The sequence below is a fragment of the Ovis canadensis genome, chromosome 20 (genome assembly GCF_042477335.2).
Source record: "Ovis canadensis isolate MfBH-ARS-UI-01 breed Bighorn chromosome 20, ARS-UI_OviCan_v2, whole genome shotgun sequence".
Lineage (NCBI taxonomy): Eukaryota > Metazoa > Chordata > Mammalia > Artiodactyla > Bovidae > Ovis > Ovis canadensis.
Genome location: NC_091264.1, coordinates 65646792 through 65664201, shown reverse-complemented (window position 1 = coordinate 65664201; position 17410 = coordinate 65646792). Strand labels below are relative to the sequence as shown.

The 17410-nt window shown below is 51.1% G+C and overlaps 1 protein-coding gene across 1 annotated transcript in view; it reads right to left on the bottom strand.

Moving 5' to 3' along the window:
- The window catches only part of GMDS (GDP-mannose 4,6-dehydratase), a 419586-nt gene extending 414044 nt beyond the window's left edge, over window positions 1-5542 (bottom strand). Inside the window, exon 1 of the mRNA XM_069563990.1 lies at window positions 5270-5542. Coding sequence (XP_069420091.1) covers window positions 5270-5362 — 93 coding nt within the window. The 5' untranslated portion in view covers window positions 5363-5542. The remainder of the gene's footprint in view (window positions 1-5269) is intronic.
- Between the last annotated feature and the right edge of the window lie 11868 nt (window positions 5543-17410).

The window sequence follows — 17410 nt, the reverse complement described above, 5'->3', positions numbered from 1 at the left end:
GATTTCTTGTTGTTCAGTTGCTAAGTCGTGTCTGACTCTCTGCGACCCCACAGATTGCAGCATGCAAGATCTGTCCCTTACCATCTCTCAGAATTTGCTCAAACTCATGTCCATTGAGTTGGTGATGCCATCCAGCCATCTCATCCTCTGTCATCCCCTTCTCCTCCCACCTTCAATCTTTCCCAGCATCAGGGTCTTTTCCAATGAGTCGGCTCTTTGCATGAGGTGGCCAAAGTATTGGAGCTTTAGCTTCAGCATCCGTCCTTCCAGTGAATATTCAGGGTTGATTTCCTTTAGGACTGACTGGTTTGATCTGCTTGCTGCCCAAGGGACTCTCAAGAGTCTTCTCTAGCACCACAATTCAAAGGCATCAATTATTCAGGGCTCTGCCTTTTTTATCATCCAGCTCTCAGATCCTTACATGACTACTGGGAAAACCATAGCTTTGACTCTACAGATCTTTGTAGGCAACGTAATCGCTCTGCTGTTTAATGTGTTATCTCGGTTTGTCATTGCTAAGGCCTCTTTTCTATCTGGTAGGAATCACTCTTCCAACAGGGCAGCAATGGTGAACTCCATGCCCACACTGACTAAGGGGTCAAGCAGCAGCTCAAACCCACGCTGGCCACGAAACCCAAGCCTTCCCCCACCGCCCCAAGACAGAGTCCCAGCCTCCAGAGAGCTCACAAGATAAATGCCAAGAGAGTGTGACCCAAATGACAGCAAAGAAAAGACAGTGAGCAGCAGAGAACATGGTGATCGGCACAGATCTGCCTTACTGCTGTGATCTGCATCCTTTCACAAGTGCAGAAAGAAAAACACTCTTGAATACGCTTTATTTCAAATGTGACAATCTATCCACCTCTCCTTAAAAGTTATTTACCTGTCCTTAGAGTCAGTTAATACTAGTTAAAAACTTGATAAGAAATAAAATTACTGGGATTTATATTTCACATCTGACTTTGTAAACAAGCATGGGAGTTTCCTCTGGGCAAAGTGTTTAACCTCTGCCTTTCCCAGGGGTGACAAGAAAACTGCCTCATAGGAGGGCTCCCTGCTCCGAAAGGGAAACAGATGCAGAGCCCACTGGGCAATGCTCGGCACACAGTGGACGCCCGCATGCCTCAGTCACCGTCATCGCCCCTCGCCACTGCCACGTCACCATCAGGAACATTGGGGCCACAAGCAGGCTCCCCCTGGGATGCCTGTTCCATCGCAGCCCCAGGGCGGGACACATGGCTGGCGCTCAAATGCCTGCCGACGCTGACCAAACCACGGTCACTAGCACGTCTGTGACTAAATAGAGGATGGTCTGCCCCCAAATGTAACTGCCTCCAGGAGGAGACCAATTAAGCGTGAAAAAAATTGCTCCTGGAAATTTAGGAGATATGAAATAGAGAACCACTCTCAGCCTGAACACAAGGCTTCTTGGAGGAGAGAAGCGGGAGGCCTCTCATAAGTGAGGGAAGCATCTGTGCAGAGTCGACCCCCATCAGGGAAAAGGCAAGTCAGCCGTGCGTGTCAAGAGCAGGCCAGGAGGTTTCCCAGCTTACGTGTCGGGGTACAGGAGACTGGAATGGGGGACTTCAGTCTCCTCAGAAACGCGGGCCTGTCAGCGGCGACAGACCCCAACCTGCAGGGAGCAGAGAAGCCCAGGAGCCTGGGCACCTGCTTCACGTACGTTCCCTTTAAAGCTACGGGGGACCTTCGGCAGCTAGAACACAATCAGACCAGTGAAAATAAGAAACACGGCCATGAAGATGCAATTCCAAGACGGAATATTACAGCGTGAATGATCAGACCTTGCCAGCCCAAACAGCTCATCCCTTCGCTCTACACAAGACTCGGCACGAACGTGCGGTCTCCAGCAAGGCAGCTCCTCTTGACCAGGACTGCCTTTCCAACCACGGGCAGAGGAGAACTTTGTCTTCCATGCGTCGTGGCGCAGAACTCTGGAACTCGGGCCTGCGGAGATGTCCAAGCACGTCGACACTGCTTCGTAAGGCAGACCCAGGGTACCTGTGGGCACGAAGGGCTCACCGGTGCAACTCCTCCATCCTCAAAACACCGTCCTACCAAGCAGACTCGACGAAACAACCTAAGTTCCAACCTGCCTACGCTCCTTGCAGAGACCAGCCTGACACAGCCGTCAGCGGGAAGACCAAGACGCGTCCACAAACGCTGACCGTTCACTTCTCCCAAGTCCCCACCCACCCGAGGTGCTCCCACGGCCCGTCGGGGGGACGACTCTACTAAGCTCCTCGTGTGTCATTCTGCTCTATGTCCCCGAGAGCTCAGGGCTAACGAAGCCTCACCCGCCCACCCACTCTGTCTCGACTGTCAGGGAGCCCAGAGCCGAGTCTCACGCCCACCGGACAGCAGTCCTTGGCACTGGGGGCACAATCTCCATCTTTCTACGGCCCTCCCTCACTGCAGACTCCTGCCTTCTTCATTCTCCTTAGGATGGTCCAATGAGGTGATTTTTGTTGAAGCCACCTCAGAATCTTTCTGGAAAGGAGCAAGGAGAATGGAATTTCGTAAATTGTTACATATGTGTTAGTCACTCAGTCATGTCTGACTCTGCGACTCCCTGGACGGTAGCCCACCAGGCTCCTCCGTCCATGGAATTCTCTAGGCGAGAGTACTGGAGTGGGTTTTCATTTCCTTCTCTGCGATAAATTATTAAATATCCTCCCAGTATTACTACATTTGACCTCACTGTCCCCCACCGCCCTCCCCTCTCCCCCTGCACTCTTGTACCCACTGTCCACCCAGAACACAGTCCGCGCTATTTCCAGCAGTCAGGGACTTCTCCCAGAGCCCTGAGGCTGGGTGAACCAGTCATGGGGCCTCTAATACTTGGACAACACAAAGTTTGTCATGTGCATTAAGTCCCTCCAAAGCTGTGCAGTTCTGGAGGGCAGAGTATGCCCTACGTATCCTCATGCTCCCAGAGGCATCAAAGCAAGCCGTGCCTCCTGCAGACACACAGCAAAGACATGCTCCGTTAACGGAAGAGCAGATCAACATTCTGGAAGCCTGCTCAGACAAGCCATGCGGGGTGTAACAGGTCACAGAGGGGTTTCTATCTTAAAGGTGTTTACAAACCAAAGAAAGTCTAAAGAAAAAAAAAACACTAAGGTATGTACACTACCTATGTAACCATCAGAGACTGCACTTCTGTAAATACAAAGAAATGAAAATACAAACCCTGGAATGGCTGCACCTGGCTGGATGCGTGCAGGCACAGAGGGTTTTAGTTAAGAGGAGGCACATCTGGGAGGGCATTCAGCCACAAATAATGACCCTGAAGAGGTACAGGCAGCAATATTCGGAGACCAGCGGGAACATTCCCTGGCGCAGTAAAGAAGGGCAGGTGCAGTCAGACCACAGGGTGAGCCCGGGGGTGGGGGCAGAGGGCTTGGAGGCGGCGACGCAGAGCAGGGCCTCCGCTGCCCCCGGCCAGTCAGTAAGAAAAGTCCCTGGGAACCCATTCTCGGCTCCTGTCAGGAGAGACGGGAGGGAGAAAGCTGGGGTGGCTGCTGACAGTGCAGACGAGAGGCCACGGCAGACAGCACCTGCAGGGCACGCCTGGGGCAACCCGCCCAAGAGCCCACGCCGGCCCAGGGCCGCAGCAGCCCTGAGGGCCAGGGCAGCAGTTTCCACCTCTCCTCTGAGAAGAGACCCCTTCTGAGAGTAAAAACGATCCCTTTGCCCACCCCATCTCTCGCTCGCCCTCACACACACACACACACAGCTGTAATTTCACGTGGGTGGCTCACCACAGAGGCAGTGTAACAAGATGCCTTAGAGCAATTCTTGGGCTCAGATCTCAGCCCTGACACTCAGGAGGTATGCACCCCCAGGGAACATAACCTTACTAAGCCAGGTGTAAAATGGGGACAGAAAACATACCTGCCTCTTACAGAGAGACATAGCAAATGTTTAGCAAAGTGAGCCGTTCAGTAAGCTCTCACCCAAAGTGATGAAAACGGACCGCAATGTGTGTCTCCAGACCCTTCCCATTGACCTCACGGCTCTCCCAGATCCGGGACACCCAGGGCAGGAGCCACCGTCCTGGACAGCAAGTGCAGAGCAGACCAGTCACCTCCACCAGGAGGGGTTTCATGGCCCCCAGAGTTCAGCACGGGCCAGGGCTGCGGAAGCCAACAAGTGAGGGGACAACGCAGAGGGCGGGTGCTGGGGGCAAGCGGGAAAGGCTGGTGAAGAGATGAAGCCTAAAGGTGGTGCTCCTCGTGGGGGGAGGTGCTGGCCCATCAGCACCAACCAACCAGCCCACTGCGCTCAGGGCTGTGAGCGAGGGTTCCTTTCTAATCCAGGTGGATTCACACTGCTGGCACTCAGCTTGCCATGAGCCATACAAACAGTTACAAGAACAGCTTCACTGACTTCTCCCCAGATACTGACAGCATGCAGTCTTTTGACTGAATTCCAGCGTTCTCTTCCTCAACCTCACAGCTCCAGCCCGCCCACCTCTGCCACCAGTTTTCAAACCCGCATTGACTGTAATTAAGGTAAACACAGTAAGAGAGGTACCATTAACCAGGAAGTTATCAGGTCAGCAGTCAGCATTGCCTAAGGCTCTAGACGGTTTCTGCTTTCAGCCCCAGAGAGTCTGAGCGCAGGGTGAATCCCGCTGGACACCTCCTAGTGCACGATCGCTGCCTCAGTTGCCCCGTCTGTAAAGTGGGGGTCCTAACAGCACCCCCTGGAAAAGCAGCTGGGAAACCAAACGAGTCGCATCAGCAGGTGACCGGCCGCAGTGGGCAGGCAGCAGGAGCCTTGGGGTCACCACCTTTTACTCCGCCGCCCATCGCTTCCTGAGCACCGGGGTCCGCGGGGTGGGGGCACCCGAGAGGCCGGGCCCCGCCCGCCGCCACCCGGGCCGGGCTGGGACACTCCTCCGGGCCCGGCGGGAAGGGCACCGGCTGCCCCACGTGCATGTGCGGCCGCGGACACGGAACTGCCGGCGCTCGCAGCAGCTCCTGCGAGGCGGGCTTTCTGTTTAAAAAGCACCAAACAGGCGCACATTTCCTGGTCCGCAGCTGCACAGCCCGGCTCCCTCTCGTTTCCTCCGCGACCGGGGGACCGGCGAGGGGCCGCGGCGGCAGGGAAGCCCCCGCACGCGGACCCCGCCGGGGCGACCCGGCGCCCACCCCCCGGCCCCCGGCCCCGAGCGCGCACGGGGCGCCCCCAGCCCCCGGCCCCAGAGACCCCGGCCCCCGGCGCGGACCCCCGGCCCGCTCACCTGGCCCGTGATGCCCGTGATGAGCGCCACCTTCCTGGGCTTGCCCGTCTCGGCGTCCCCGGCGCCGGGGCAGTGCGCCGCCGCCTGGGCCATATCCGCGCGCTGACCGGAGGCGCCGACCGCCGGGGGTGTGCCGCGGAGCCGGCTGCAGGGACCAGCACCGCGCGGCCGGCCGCCACACTGACAGGCCGCCCGGAGGCCGGCGGGGCGGGCCGGGGGCGGGGCGGCCGGGATGCGGCTCGGCGGGCGCCGCGTGGCCGCGTCACCGCGCGACGCTCCGCGCAGCCCGCCGGGCTCCGCCCTCCCCGCCCACAAGCCCCGCCCTCCCCGCCGGGGCCGCGTCAGCGCGCGCCGAGGCGCTCTGCCCGCCGGGACCCGCCCACCCCGTCGGGGCTGCGCCCCCCAGCCCAAAGCCCCGCCCCACCCCGCCGGCGCCCCTCCCACCCCACCGGGGCCGCGCTCGCCGGGAGGGGCGGGGCTTGGGGCGGGGTCTACACCGGGGGCGGGGCGTCGGGCGGGCCTGCGCGGGCTGGTCCAGAATGCTGGCAGACGTAGGATGCTGGGTCTTCGCGCCCTCGTAAGGGCCGGCAGTGGACCGGGCGGGCTGTCAGCCACCTGGACTTGCCCATCTCATGCTGCTCGTCCTCCCCTCCACCCTCCCGAATCTCCCAGAATCATTGTACCGAGGATGCTGTGTTGAACTACGGGCTGACCTTTACCTTGGGAGAAGGCCCTTAATTCTGAATCCAGAGGTCACGGCCCTGGATCATCGGCTTTGACAAGTAATTCCTGGAGAAAGAAAGACAGAGCTAAGTCGTGTCCGACTCTTAAGATCCCATGGCCTCTAGCCTGCCAGGCTCCTCTGTCCATGGAATTTTCCAGGCAAGAATACTGGAGCGGGTTGCCATTTCATTCTCCAACGCAGAAATTGAACCCAGGTCTCCCGCATTGCAGGCACATGCTTTACAGACTAAGCCACGCGGGAAGTGATGTGTAATTCCTGGAAACGCGCTGTAATACCTTTTGAGGAGTCTGGTTCTCTGCTTCCTGAAGGGCACTGTGTTGTAAGCCCCCTGAATGGGGTCGCACATGTGGGCAATGAACAGCCTCACTTCTCCCTGCTTTCGGGCTCTTCTCATGTTTCTCTGAGGCTTGGAACCAGGCAGGATGTTCCAAGTAACTCGATGTAAAGTGCTCTAGTCAGGGGACTGGCAGAGCAGGGCAAGAGTCTCTGGCCTCACCCATGTGCATCGTAATGAATTCTTGAAAAGACTGCACAGATCAGTAACCCTGGACATGTCCAATTTCAAAAAATAATTCTGATGCAAGGTGGGGTCCTAGCTTGAGGCCTGCTGAAGGTGGCTTCCACCTGGCAGCTGCAGGTAGGGCAGGGAAAGGAGTGGAGGTGACTCAGACCCTGGTGGGGCAGCAGGTGTGTGTACCTGAGCGCTGGCGGGAATCCAGGGAGGAAATGGAACTTCCCAGCCCCCTGCTCTGCCTCCCAGCATTGTGCATAAAATTCCTCTCCCCAGCAGACCCGCACAGACCAGCTTCACATCATGTACCGGGTGACTCGGAGGTGCCTGCCTAACCTGCCAGACCCTTGCAGACCTCAAATCCCCGAATAGAAAAGCTCAGGATTTAATGAAAAATCTCTCCATCCCCTAAACTCATCAGGAATACTCCTTATATTTGTGGATAGACTCGTCTCTGGATTCACTTGCCTCTCTCCTGTCCGCTCCACACTGAGAGTGACTGAAGGAAGGTCTGTGACTCACCTCCTTGCTGAACACAGAGGCCCTGAAGCAGAGAGGAAGCACTGTTGTTGGAGGAACTTGCTATGAGCAAGAAATGTCTGTGAAATCTACTAGAGCTGACTAAAAGCTTAAGTTTGTCTTGAAATAAATATGCTTTGAATTAATTTGCAGATAAATTATTTAACATTTCCCCAAAATTGCTGGAAAAAAAAACCCAGATACTTAGGGAGGATGTGCCAAGTTTATTTGCAGCTAAGACTCTCGTCATATCTCTGACCTGTCCTGCTAAGAAGCCTGACAGTGAAAGACCCCCAGACAGAAGATCGACTATATTTTAGGGCCTGTAAACAGTAAAAAAAAAAAAAAAATATTGAGGGAAATGGTAGTTCCGAGATACAGTGGGAGATTTAAAAGGAAGGATATTTCCCTGGAAAATGTCTCTGGAGAAAGGTGATGAAAGCAAGACAAGAGTACAGCCACTTCGGAAAAGGACGGAAGAACCGCCTTGAGTAACAGGCTCAGTAAAACAGCACCTACAGGGTGGGCTTCTGGAAGATTCTCTCTGTTCCCTGATGTCTATACATAGTTTCCAAAGAACAAAAGCGGGATTGTAAAGCCCCACCCAACAAAACTGCCAGTGCCCTGAAAGATACAGATAAAGACCTGACAGGTATTCCCAGGCTATTCTGCAGGAAGCAGACCCCCATCCGATGAAAACGCTGAAAACTGCCAAGGACAAGCACATGGACCCCAGCCCTGTTGAAATCAGGTTGTTGATGATGCTTGAAACGTCACCTTGACGCCAACCAGTCAGACAACTGAGCACAAGGTAGTTCAGGTTTCTGTGGTCCTCACCCTCACATGGCCCTTAAAACCCTTCCCTGAACATCTCAGGCAGCTGGCATTTGTCTCTGCCTTCTCCCTTGTGCACAAGCTCTCCTTCCAGTATAAAATTTTGGCTACCAAAGAGCCTTGCAGGAGCAATACACATTTCTGTGGCCTTGCTGTCCCCAGATCTGGAGGAGCCCAGGGACAGTGGCAGGCTAGCACACTGGTTTGCACAGACTGCCGCAGATGGAGGGCTTACACAACAGAAATCCGTTTCCTCACAGTTCTGGAGGCTGGAGTCCGAGATCAGGTGTCTGCAGGGCTGGTTCCTTCTGCGGCCTCTCTTCTTGGCTCACCTCTGGGTGAGAAGTGTCAGAACTGAGTTGTACTGGAGGACACCCAGCTGATGTGAGAGAGTTGCTCCTTGGTGCTATGGGAAACCCGCCCCCAAAACACACATTGATTGGAACTGTGTCCAGAACCTTGTAACATGTCACCTAAGAATGGGGACTGCAATTTGTAACAAGCTGTTGCCGAGGTCACACAGCTAGAAGCTGGTAATGGTAAAAATCATTCTTGGTTCTTCCAACCCCATTCCATATTCTATCTGGAAGGAAAAAAAGAAGAAGATGACTGGGCGCCGAAGAATTGATGCTTTTGTTTTTGTTTTTGGTTTTGGTTTTTTTTTTTTTTTTGGTATTAACACGAAGATATTTTCTTTATTTTTTTATTTTTTAAATTTTAAAATCTTTAATTCTTACATGCGTTCCCAAACATGAACCCCCCTCCCACCTCCCTCTCCATAACATCTCTCTGGGTCATCCCCATGCACCAGCCCCAAGCATGCTGTATCCTGCGTCAGACATGGACTGGCGATTCAATTCTTACATGATAGTATACATGTTAGAATGCCATTCTCCCAAATCATCCCACCCTCTCACTCTCCCTCTGAGTCCAAAAGTCCGTTATACACATCTGTGTCTTTTTTCCTGTCTTGCATACAGGGTCGTCATTGCCATTTTCCTAAATTCCATATATATGTGTTAGTATACTGTATTGGTGTTTTTCTTTCTGGCTTACTTCACTCTGTATAATCGGCTCCAGTTTCATCCATCTCATCAGAACTGATTCAAATGAATTCTTTTTAACGGCTGAGTAATACTCCACTGTGTATATGTACCACAGCTTTCTTATCCATTCATCTGCTGATGGACATCTAGGTTGTTTCCATGTCCTGGCTATTATAAACAGTGCTGCGATGAACATTGGGGTACATGTGTCTCTTTCAATTCTGGTTTCCTCGGTGTGTATGCCCAGAAGTGGGATTGCTGGGTCATAAGGGACTTCTATTTGCAATTTTTTAAGGAATCTCCACACTGTTCTCCATAGTGGCTGTACTAGTTTGCATTCCCACCAACAGTGTAGGAGGGTTCCCTTTTCTCCACACCCTCTCCAGCATTTATTGCTTGCAGATTTTTGGATCGCAGCCATTCTGACTGGTGTGAAGTGGTACCTCATTGTGGTTTTGATTTGCATTTCTCTAATAATGAGTGATGTTGAGCATCTTTTCATGTGTTTGTTAGCCATTCGTATGTCTTCTTTGGAGAAATGTCTATTTAGTTCTTTGGCCCATTTTTTGGTTGGGTCGTTTATTTTTCTGGAATTGAGCTGCATAAGTTGCTTGTATATTTTTGAGATTAGTTGTTTGTCAGTTGCTTCATTTGGAGAAATATACCATGTTCATGGATCGGAAGAATCAATATAGTGAAAATGAGTATACTACCCAAAGCAATTTACAAATTCAATGCAATCCCTATCAAGCTACCAGCCACATTTTTCACAGAACTAGAACAAATAATTTCAAGATTTGTATGGAAATACAAAAAACCTCGAATAGCCAAAGCAATCTTGAGAAAGAAGAATGGAACTGGAGGAATCAACTTGCCTGACTTCAGGCTCTACTACAAAGCCACAGTCATCAAGACAGTATGGTACTGGCACAAAGACAGACATATAGATCAACGGAACAAAATAGAAAGCCCAGAGATAAATCCACACACATATGGACACCTTATCTTTGACAAAGGAGGCAAGAATATACAATGGAGTAAAGACAATCTCTTTAACAAGTGGTGCTGGGAAAACTGGTCAACCACTTGTAAAAGAATGAAACTAGATCACTTTCTAACACCGCACACAAAAATAAACTCAAAATGGATTAAAGATCTAAATGTAAGATCAGAAACTATAAAACTCCTAGAGGAGAACATAGGCAAAACACTCTCAGACATAAATCACAGCAGGATCCTCTATGATCCACCTCCCAGAATTCTGGAAATAAAAGCAAAAATAAACAAATGGGATCTAATTAAAATTAAAAGCTTCTGCACAACAAAGGAAAATGTAAGCAAGGTGAAAAGACAGCCTTCTGAATGGGAGAAAATAATAGCAAATGAATTGATCCTTTTGAACTGTGGTGTTGGAGAAGACTCTTGAGAGTCCCTTGGACTGCAAAGAGATCCAACCAGTCCATTCTAAAGGAAATTACTCCTTAATATTCACTGGAAAGACTGATGCTGAAGCTGAAGCTCCAGTACTTTAGCCATCTGATGGCAAGAGCCGACTCCCGATGCTGGGAAAGATTGAAGGCAGGAGGAGAAGGGGAGGACAGAGGATGAGATGATTAGATAGCATCACTGACTCAATGGACATGAGTTTGAGACTCTGGAAGATAGTGGAGGACAGAGGAATCTGGCATGGGGTCACATAGAGTCAGACATGACTTAGCAACTGAACAACAACAGCAGAAACCCACATTTCCCAGATTATTTTGCATCTAGAGTTTTAGAAATTGAGTTCCGCCAGTCAGACTATGACAGGTGGAAGGGAAACGGGCGCTGTCTTTCTCCTTCCTGGTCATACAGTGGAAAGATTTTTGGCAACTGGACTCCAAGTTTAGGCTCCAGTTTCACCAGGAGCCAGGAGGAGTGGCATCAGCAGTGGCTTCCTGAATTCTGGTTTGGAGCAAGGTGACGATATACCCTTGACATCAGCAGCCCAGTGATAGCCCTCCAACTTCCGTTCCTCCACTCCATACAAAGATTTCTTTTTCAACCAATGTTTTTATGGAAATGATTGTATATTAAAATGTATTTGTAGGAAATAATGCAGGGACACGACATGTACCCTTTACCGAATCTCCCCCGTGGTCACTCAGAAGCTGCAGTGCAACATCAGAAGCAGGATTCTGGCACTGAGGCCAGACGCTGACACTGTGCAGGTTTCCCATTTCTGCTTGCACTCACGCGTACGCGCTTGCCTTTAGTTCCACCCCGTTTTATCGCACGTGTGGGTCTGTTTATCTGCCAGCTCGAAGTACGGAACGGTTCTGGCAGCACCAGGCCCCTCCTGCTGCCCTGTCCCTGCCCATCCCTCGTTCCTGGGAACTGCTACTCCGTCCGTGACTCCTGCAGCTGTCCCTTCACAAAGTGTTGTAACTGAACTCCTCCAGCTCTCAGTCTGTGGACCAGCTTTGTTCACAGAGCCTGAGTTTCCCCAGCGATCCGTTCCCAATGCCGAATATCAACCCATCCATGGTGTGGGTGCCCCACAGTTCATGCAGCCCCAACCCTAACCGGCTGAAGGGTATTTGGATCGTTTCTAGTCTGTGGGTAGGAACATGTAAACGTTTCGTGTACACGATTCATGTATGTTTTTGTGTGGCCATAGGTTTCATTTAGCCCAAGAGTGTAATTGCCAGGCCACGTGGTAATTACATGCTTATTTGTTTTGTTTTTTTAAACTTCCAAACTGTGGTCTTGCAAAGAGTTTGTAAACAGAACATCTTGCTCTAAAACCCCTTTCCACTTGAATTGCCTTTGATGGTTCCTGTGTCCCACTCTGAACTCTGACGAGCAAAGCAATGCAGACGAGGAAGAAACTCCAAACCTGGGGCCTTGAATCTCCACTGAAAGGCCAGTGAAATGGTTCGTGCATGTATGTGTCTGTGTGTGTGTGTCTGTGTGTATGTGTGTGTCTGTGTGTGTGACTGAATGAGAAGGACTGGAGCACGGCAAACCTACAGGGGGAAAGAAGAGACCATTTTCTTTTTACTTTCCCTCCATTTCAGAATTTACACCAGTTTTCCAGAAAATAAAGCAGGACAGAAGTAGTGGATTTTTAAGTCAAATCTTATAAGTTCCACTGAAGAAGAGGCAGCTCAGACCCCTGTCTTTCACTGCGTTTCTCTTCAGCATAAAATTAACTTGGGCAGGTTTCCTGTCCTGGGCTTTGTGGCAGGAGCAGCAGAGTTTTAGAAACAGAACTGGAAAATGGTGAGACATCGCTGGCCTTCGTGAGGACTTCTGAAATGTCACCTCTGCTTTGCGTTTCTCCTTTGACAAATGAGATCTCACTGCAGCAAGTTGTGCAGATCATGTTTTCGGAAAAGGGAAGATGTAACGGAAATAGTTGAAGACTACTTCCCACCTTCTCACACGCGCAGTTGCCTCAGACCCCACTCTGGCTCCAGGCAGATGAGCAGAGAAGGGCGCTTTCTGGGCCCTGCTAGACACGCTCTGTCTCTAGTGGAGCACGTGGGCCGACGGCCACCTCACCCCTGCCTCCCTTGTTTTTAAATTTCCAAAGTTGTTAGTTGCACTAATGGCTTTCACACTAGAAGAGCTATTCGTTGGGAAAGGTTTACCCTCTGGTAATCTTAGTTTCTTAATTCACAGAAGTCCCAGGGAGCAGGGCCGTGGGTCCCTCCTGGACTGTCTAACTAGAATCTCCACTCGAGGCACATGGCATGGCTTTCCCATAGTTACTGGCGGCAAACCCAGGGGGAAGCACCTGACGCTTTCAGCCTCCCTGGGCCCTGATTTTCAGCCTTCCCTCTGGACGTGAGGATGGACACAGGCTCACTCCTCTCCTCATGATGTTTCCCAAAGCCGTGCCCAACAAAAAGTGACTCTCCAATAACTTGAAACACTGGAACTGAAGTGATATATTATTCTTTAAATTAGATGAGGTAATAAAACACCCTTGACCGCCTAGAGGACCCTTCCAGTTCCTGGCTTCTAGTCTGATGCCTATAAAATGTCGAAATTGCCTCAAAGTTATGATATCGGTCTCACTTTTAATGGTAAGGATTCTGATTCCAGAAAACGTTATGCTGACGTGTTGAGCACATTCGAGACGCTGTCATAAATCTCCAGCTCCTCCAGGCTGAGTCCACTTCTGTTTCTGATCTTGCCTCCAGTACCTGTGTGCCTAGAAAGTTCTTGGTTCAGGGCCCCGTGTGTGCAGGTAATAGAGGAACTTTAGGATTATAAGGCTCACACCAGGAATCCTGTGCATTAGAGAATCTGCTAGACCAGCTGGGAGAGATGGTAAGAAAAATTAGGATCCTAGTAAATTTTCTTAATGGCCCCCTCCTCCCCAGCAAGAGAGAGCTTCCTTCAACCTCTGGGAGACACATCTGAAGGAATCTTCTCCAGGACGAAAAGTGAGACAGGCCAGGACCTGGGAGCCTCGCCCCAGGGCCTGCACCTGGACTAACGTCTCCTCGAGCAACTAAATATAATACAAAGAAACGATAACGGACTCAAAACAGCTGCGCACAGTGGGGCACATCATGAACAGAAAGCCATCGGAGGCCAAAAGCCCTCGGTCACGAGGGTGCTGGGAGCCAAAGCAGGGTATGGCGCGCGCCCCCCGCACCCAACACCACCACAGGGGTGGGCACACCCCTCAGCTCCCCTCCAGCTGACCCCCAGACCCACGTGAGGGACCAGCTCACCCCTCGGAGAGTGAGCAAGGGAACCTGTTTGTTCTTGCTGCCTCCTGCTGCAGCAGGGGCCCCAGGGAAGCCTGGCCTAAGTTTCTCATCTGGCCTCCGGCCCGTTTCTGTGGATTGGGGAGGACCAAGCACACGGGTTGGTCATTGCAGGAGGGCTGAGGCCTACCGGGCTCTGTCCTTGATTGTGTCCTAATCATCCGTACAAAGATTCACTTGTGACGTCACAGTTGATGGAGATGCCCAGTGATCCTCAGGGCAGCTCTGCCGAATCCGGTCCCAAGTTCCTACAGCAAACGTCATCCCCGAGGACGCAAACTGCCCCTCTGGGAACCTCAGTGGAGAGGTGGGGCAGGGGGAAGAGAGGGTCAGCGCCAGCACTGAGGCCGCAGACAGACAGACAGACCCTCCGGCAGACACGGGGCTGGGCTTCTAGCACGAGGACCGAGCCGCAAGTGTGGGGAGCGGGCCCCTGGGAGCGCCAATCAGAGTTCACCACGGTGACCGCGCCCCCTCCCAGGAAGGGCCGATGCCCTCCAGGTCGGCCCTGCCCCGTAAGATGTGCTGGTGGCGTGCCTCCATTGCTGTGCCCGCGGTACCCTCGCTGTGCACCCAGGGCAACGCTGCGCGCCCCAGCGGCGGCAGAAAGGAGCCTGGCAGCCCCAGAAGCGCTGGACGGCCACTGCGCGCCCGCCCCCCGGCAAGTGGCCAGGGAAGTGGGGGCCTTCAGGGTCCCTGCCGGGAACCTGCCCGGAGCCCTCGCTCCCGAGGCTAACCGCGCCTGTTTGCTTTGTCTCCTTAGAGGTGTTTTTTTTTTTTTTTGCCCATCTAGTCCTTAAATCGGAGAAGGCAATGGCACCCCGCTCCAGTACTCTGGCCTGGAAAATCTCATGGCCGGAGGAGCCTGGTAGGCTGCAGTCCACGGAGTCGCTAAGAGTCGGATACAACCGAGCGACTTCACTTTCACTTTTCACTTTCATGCATTGGAGAAGGAAATGGCAACCCACTCCAGTGTTCTTGCCTGGAGAATCCCAGGGATGGGGGAGCCTGGTGGGCTGCCATCTATGGGGTCGCACGGAGTCAGACATGACAGAAGTGACTTAGCAGTAGCAGTCCTTAAATATCCTCCCCTTTTCTAAGCCTGGCTTCCTGTTGGAACATCAAGACTATATGTTCGGGGATTTATCCAGAACTGTCAAAACCAGGTACCACCTCCATCTGAGCCACAGATGATGACAGAGTCAAACCTGGGAGCCCAGTGACCTCTGGGGGCAGCGTGTCAGGCTCCTCAGGCTTCTCACCAAGGTACCAGGGACTCTGCGGAGCAGACGCAGCCGCTCCCGGCTCTGGAGACTGGAAGTCCAGAGGAGAGGCGTCCGTGGGGCCGTGCTCCCTCGGGGCTCTGCAGGGAGCCTGCCCCTGGCTCCTGAGTTACCAGCCAACGCTGGGATTCCTTGGGTTGGAGATGCTTCCCTGTGACCTCTGCCTCCACCAGCACTTGGCGTTCCCCCAGTGTGGTCTCAGATCCAAACTCCTCCTTTTATAAGGACACTGAGTTACAGTGGGTTCAGGGCCCTCTTCACCCCAGTGAAGTCTGACCAGTCTGACCTCATCTCAACTTGAAGACATCTGCAAAGACCTTATTTCTAAATAAGGTGACATTCCCAAGAGCCTGGTAGGACTCGAACACGTCTTTTTGGGGACACAATACAACCCACAAAACGCAGTGTTTATGAGTCTACTGAAAAACTGAAGTGCTGCTGATAAGTCATCGTAAGTGGAACATGTGACTGAACCGTGGGCAGCATAAAAGGCAGAGCTGGGGAGGCTGGACTTTTAAAAAAATAGAGAGGTGCTCAGATGGCCAGGAAGGAGACTGTGAAGAGAGCCTGGGTAAAATTTTCTGAGGGTATGGAATTCTCTTGCGTGGCCAGGGAAATTAAAAGGAAATAAATTCTTCCATTTACCAAGCAAGTAAACTGGGCAGCTGCTAGATGAAGCCCGGCCTATGTTATCTCATTATATGTCACAATTATAAAAGATCGGACGTAGCTCCATTTTCTAGAAAGGGAAGTTGGAGCATAAAGAAGTTAAGTAAATTGCTTAAAGTTTGCTTAGTAAATAAACGGCAGGGCCAGGAAAAAATTCTGCTTTGTCTGATAGCAAAGTCCATGCTCCTTCAGGAAAGTAATCTTGCGTTAGGCCAACAAATAATTATCTTATGCCTACCTTATGCCACGTACCAGCCCACACTGCCTTCCTCAAGGTAATTCCACTAAAGGTGCTTAAAAGTACTCAGTTCTCCAGCCTATTCACCAAGCTGTGTATTCAATCTAGAACTCTTCAAAATCAGATGGCATACGTGTATCTTATTTTAATTTATATGTTCTTGATTATGAGAAATGTTGAGCATCTCGTCAAATTCATTTTATCATTTTTGTTTATTTTTCTCTAAACTACTACATCACGGGTTCTGTCCCTTTTCTGCTGCTTTGCTTGTCTTCTTACAGATTTGCTGAGCTTTCTGTGTGTGGTGGCTAGAACCACGCCATTATTTTTTGTGTTACAGACACTCACTCCCTTCAGGTTGCTTTTCATTTCCCTTTCTTTCGAGGACTTACTTAGAAAGATATTCCCACAACAGTATTACACAACTGTTCCCTGTTTTTTCCTGTGTTTGTATTTTTATTTAAAATGTAATAAAATGTGTTTTTCTCAAATGATAGCCAATTACCTCAAAGCCAACTCTTGATTGCTCTGGTTCTCCTTCATAGTGTCTTAAATTCCAGTTTACGTATGAATTTTATGCTAGCATCTTATTTGTTCCAACACCTCTGTTTCTGGAAAAGCATCCTGCTACACATGCAGTCATCGTTTGGTGACCCACCAAACCAAAACTTCCCCTGATGCTTGTGATGCTTCTTTTCAGTCAATATTGAAAAGTCCATAAACTCATTCATGGGGGAAGGCTCGAGTATTTAGCAACAAGATTGAGCCCAGGTCTCCCGCACTGCAGTCAAATTCTTTACCATTTGAGGCACTCAGTTCAATTCAGTTGCTCAGTGATGTCCAATTCTTTTCGACCCCATGGACTTCAGATTCCAGGCTGCCCTGTCCATCACCAACTTCTGGAACTTACTCAAAGTCATGTCCATTGAGTCAGTGATGCCATCAAGCCATCTCATCCTCTGTCGTCCCCTTCTCCTCCTGCCTTCAATCATTCCCAGCATCAGGATCTTTTCCAGTGAGTCAGTTCTTTCCATCAGGTGGCCAAAGTATTGGAGTTTCAGCTTCAGCATCAGTCCTTCCAATGAATATTCAGGACTGATTTCCTTTAGGATGGACTGGTTGGATCTCTTTGCAGTCCAAGAGACTCTCAAGAGTCTTCTCCAACACCGCAGTTCAAAAGCATCAGTTCTTTGGCACTCAGCTCTCTTTATAGTCCAACTCTCATATACATACATGACTACTGGAAAAACCATAGCTTTGACTAGATGGACCTTTGTTGGCAAACTAATGTTTCTGCCTTTTTAATATGCTCTCTAGGTTGGTCATAACTTTTCTTTCAAGGAGCAAGCATCTTTTAATTTCATGTCTGAGATCACCATCTGCAGTGATTTTGGAGCGCAAAAAAATGAAGTCTGACACTCTTTCCACTGTTTCCCCATCTATTTCCCATGAAGTGATGGGACCAGATGCCATGATCTTCGTTTTCTGACTGTTGAGCTTTAAGCCAACTTTTTCACTCTCCTCTTTCAC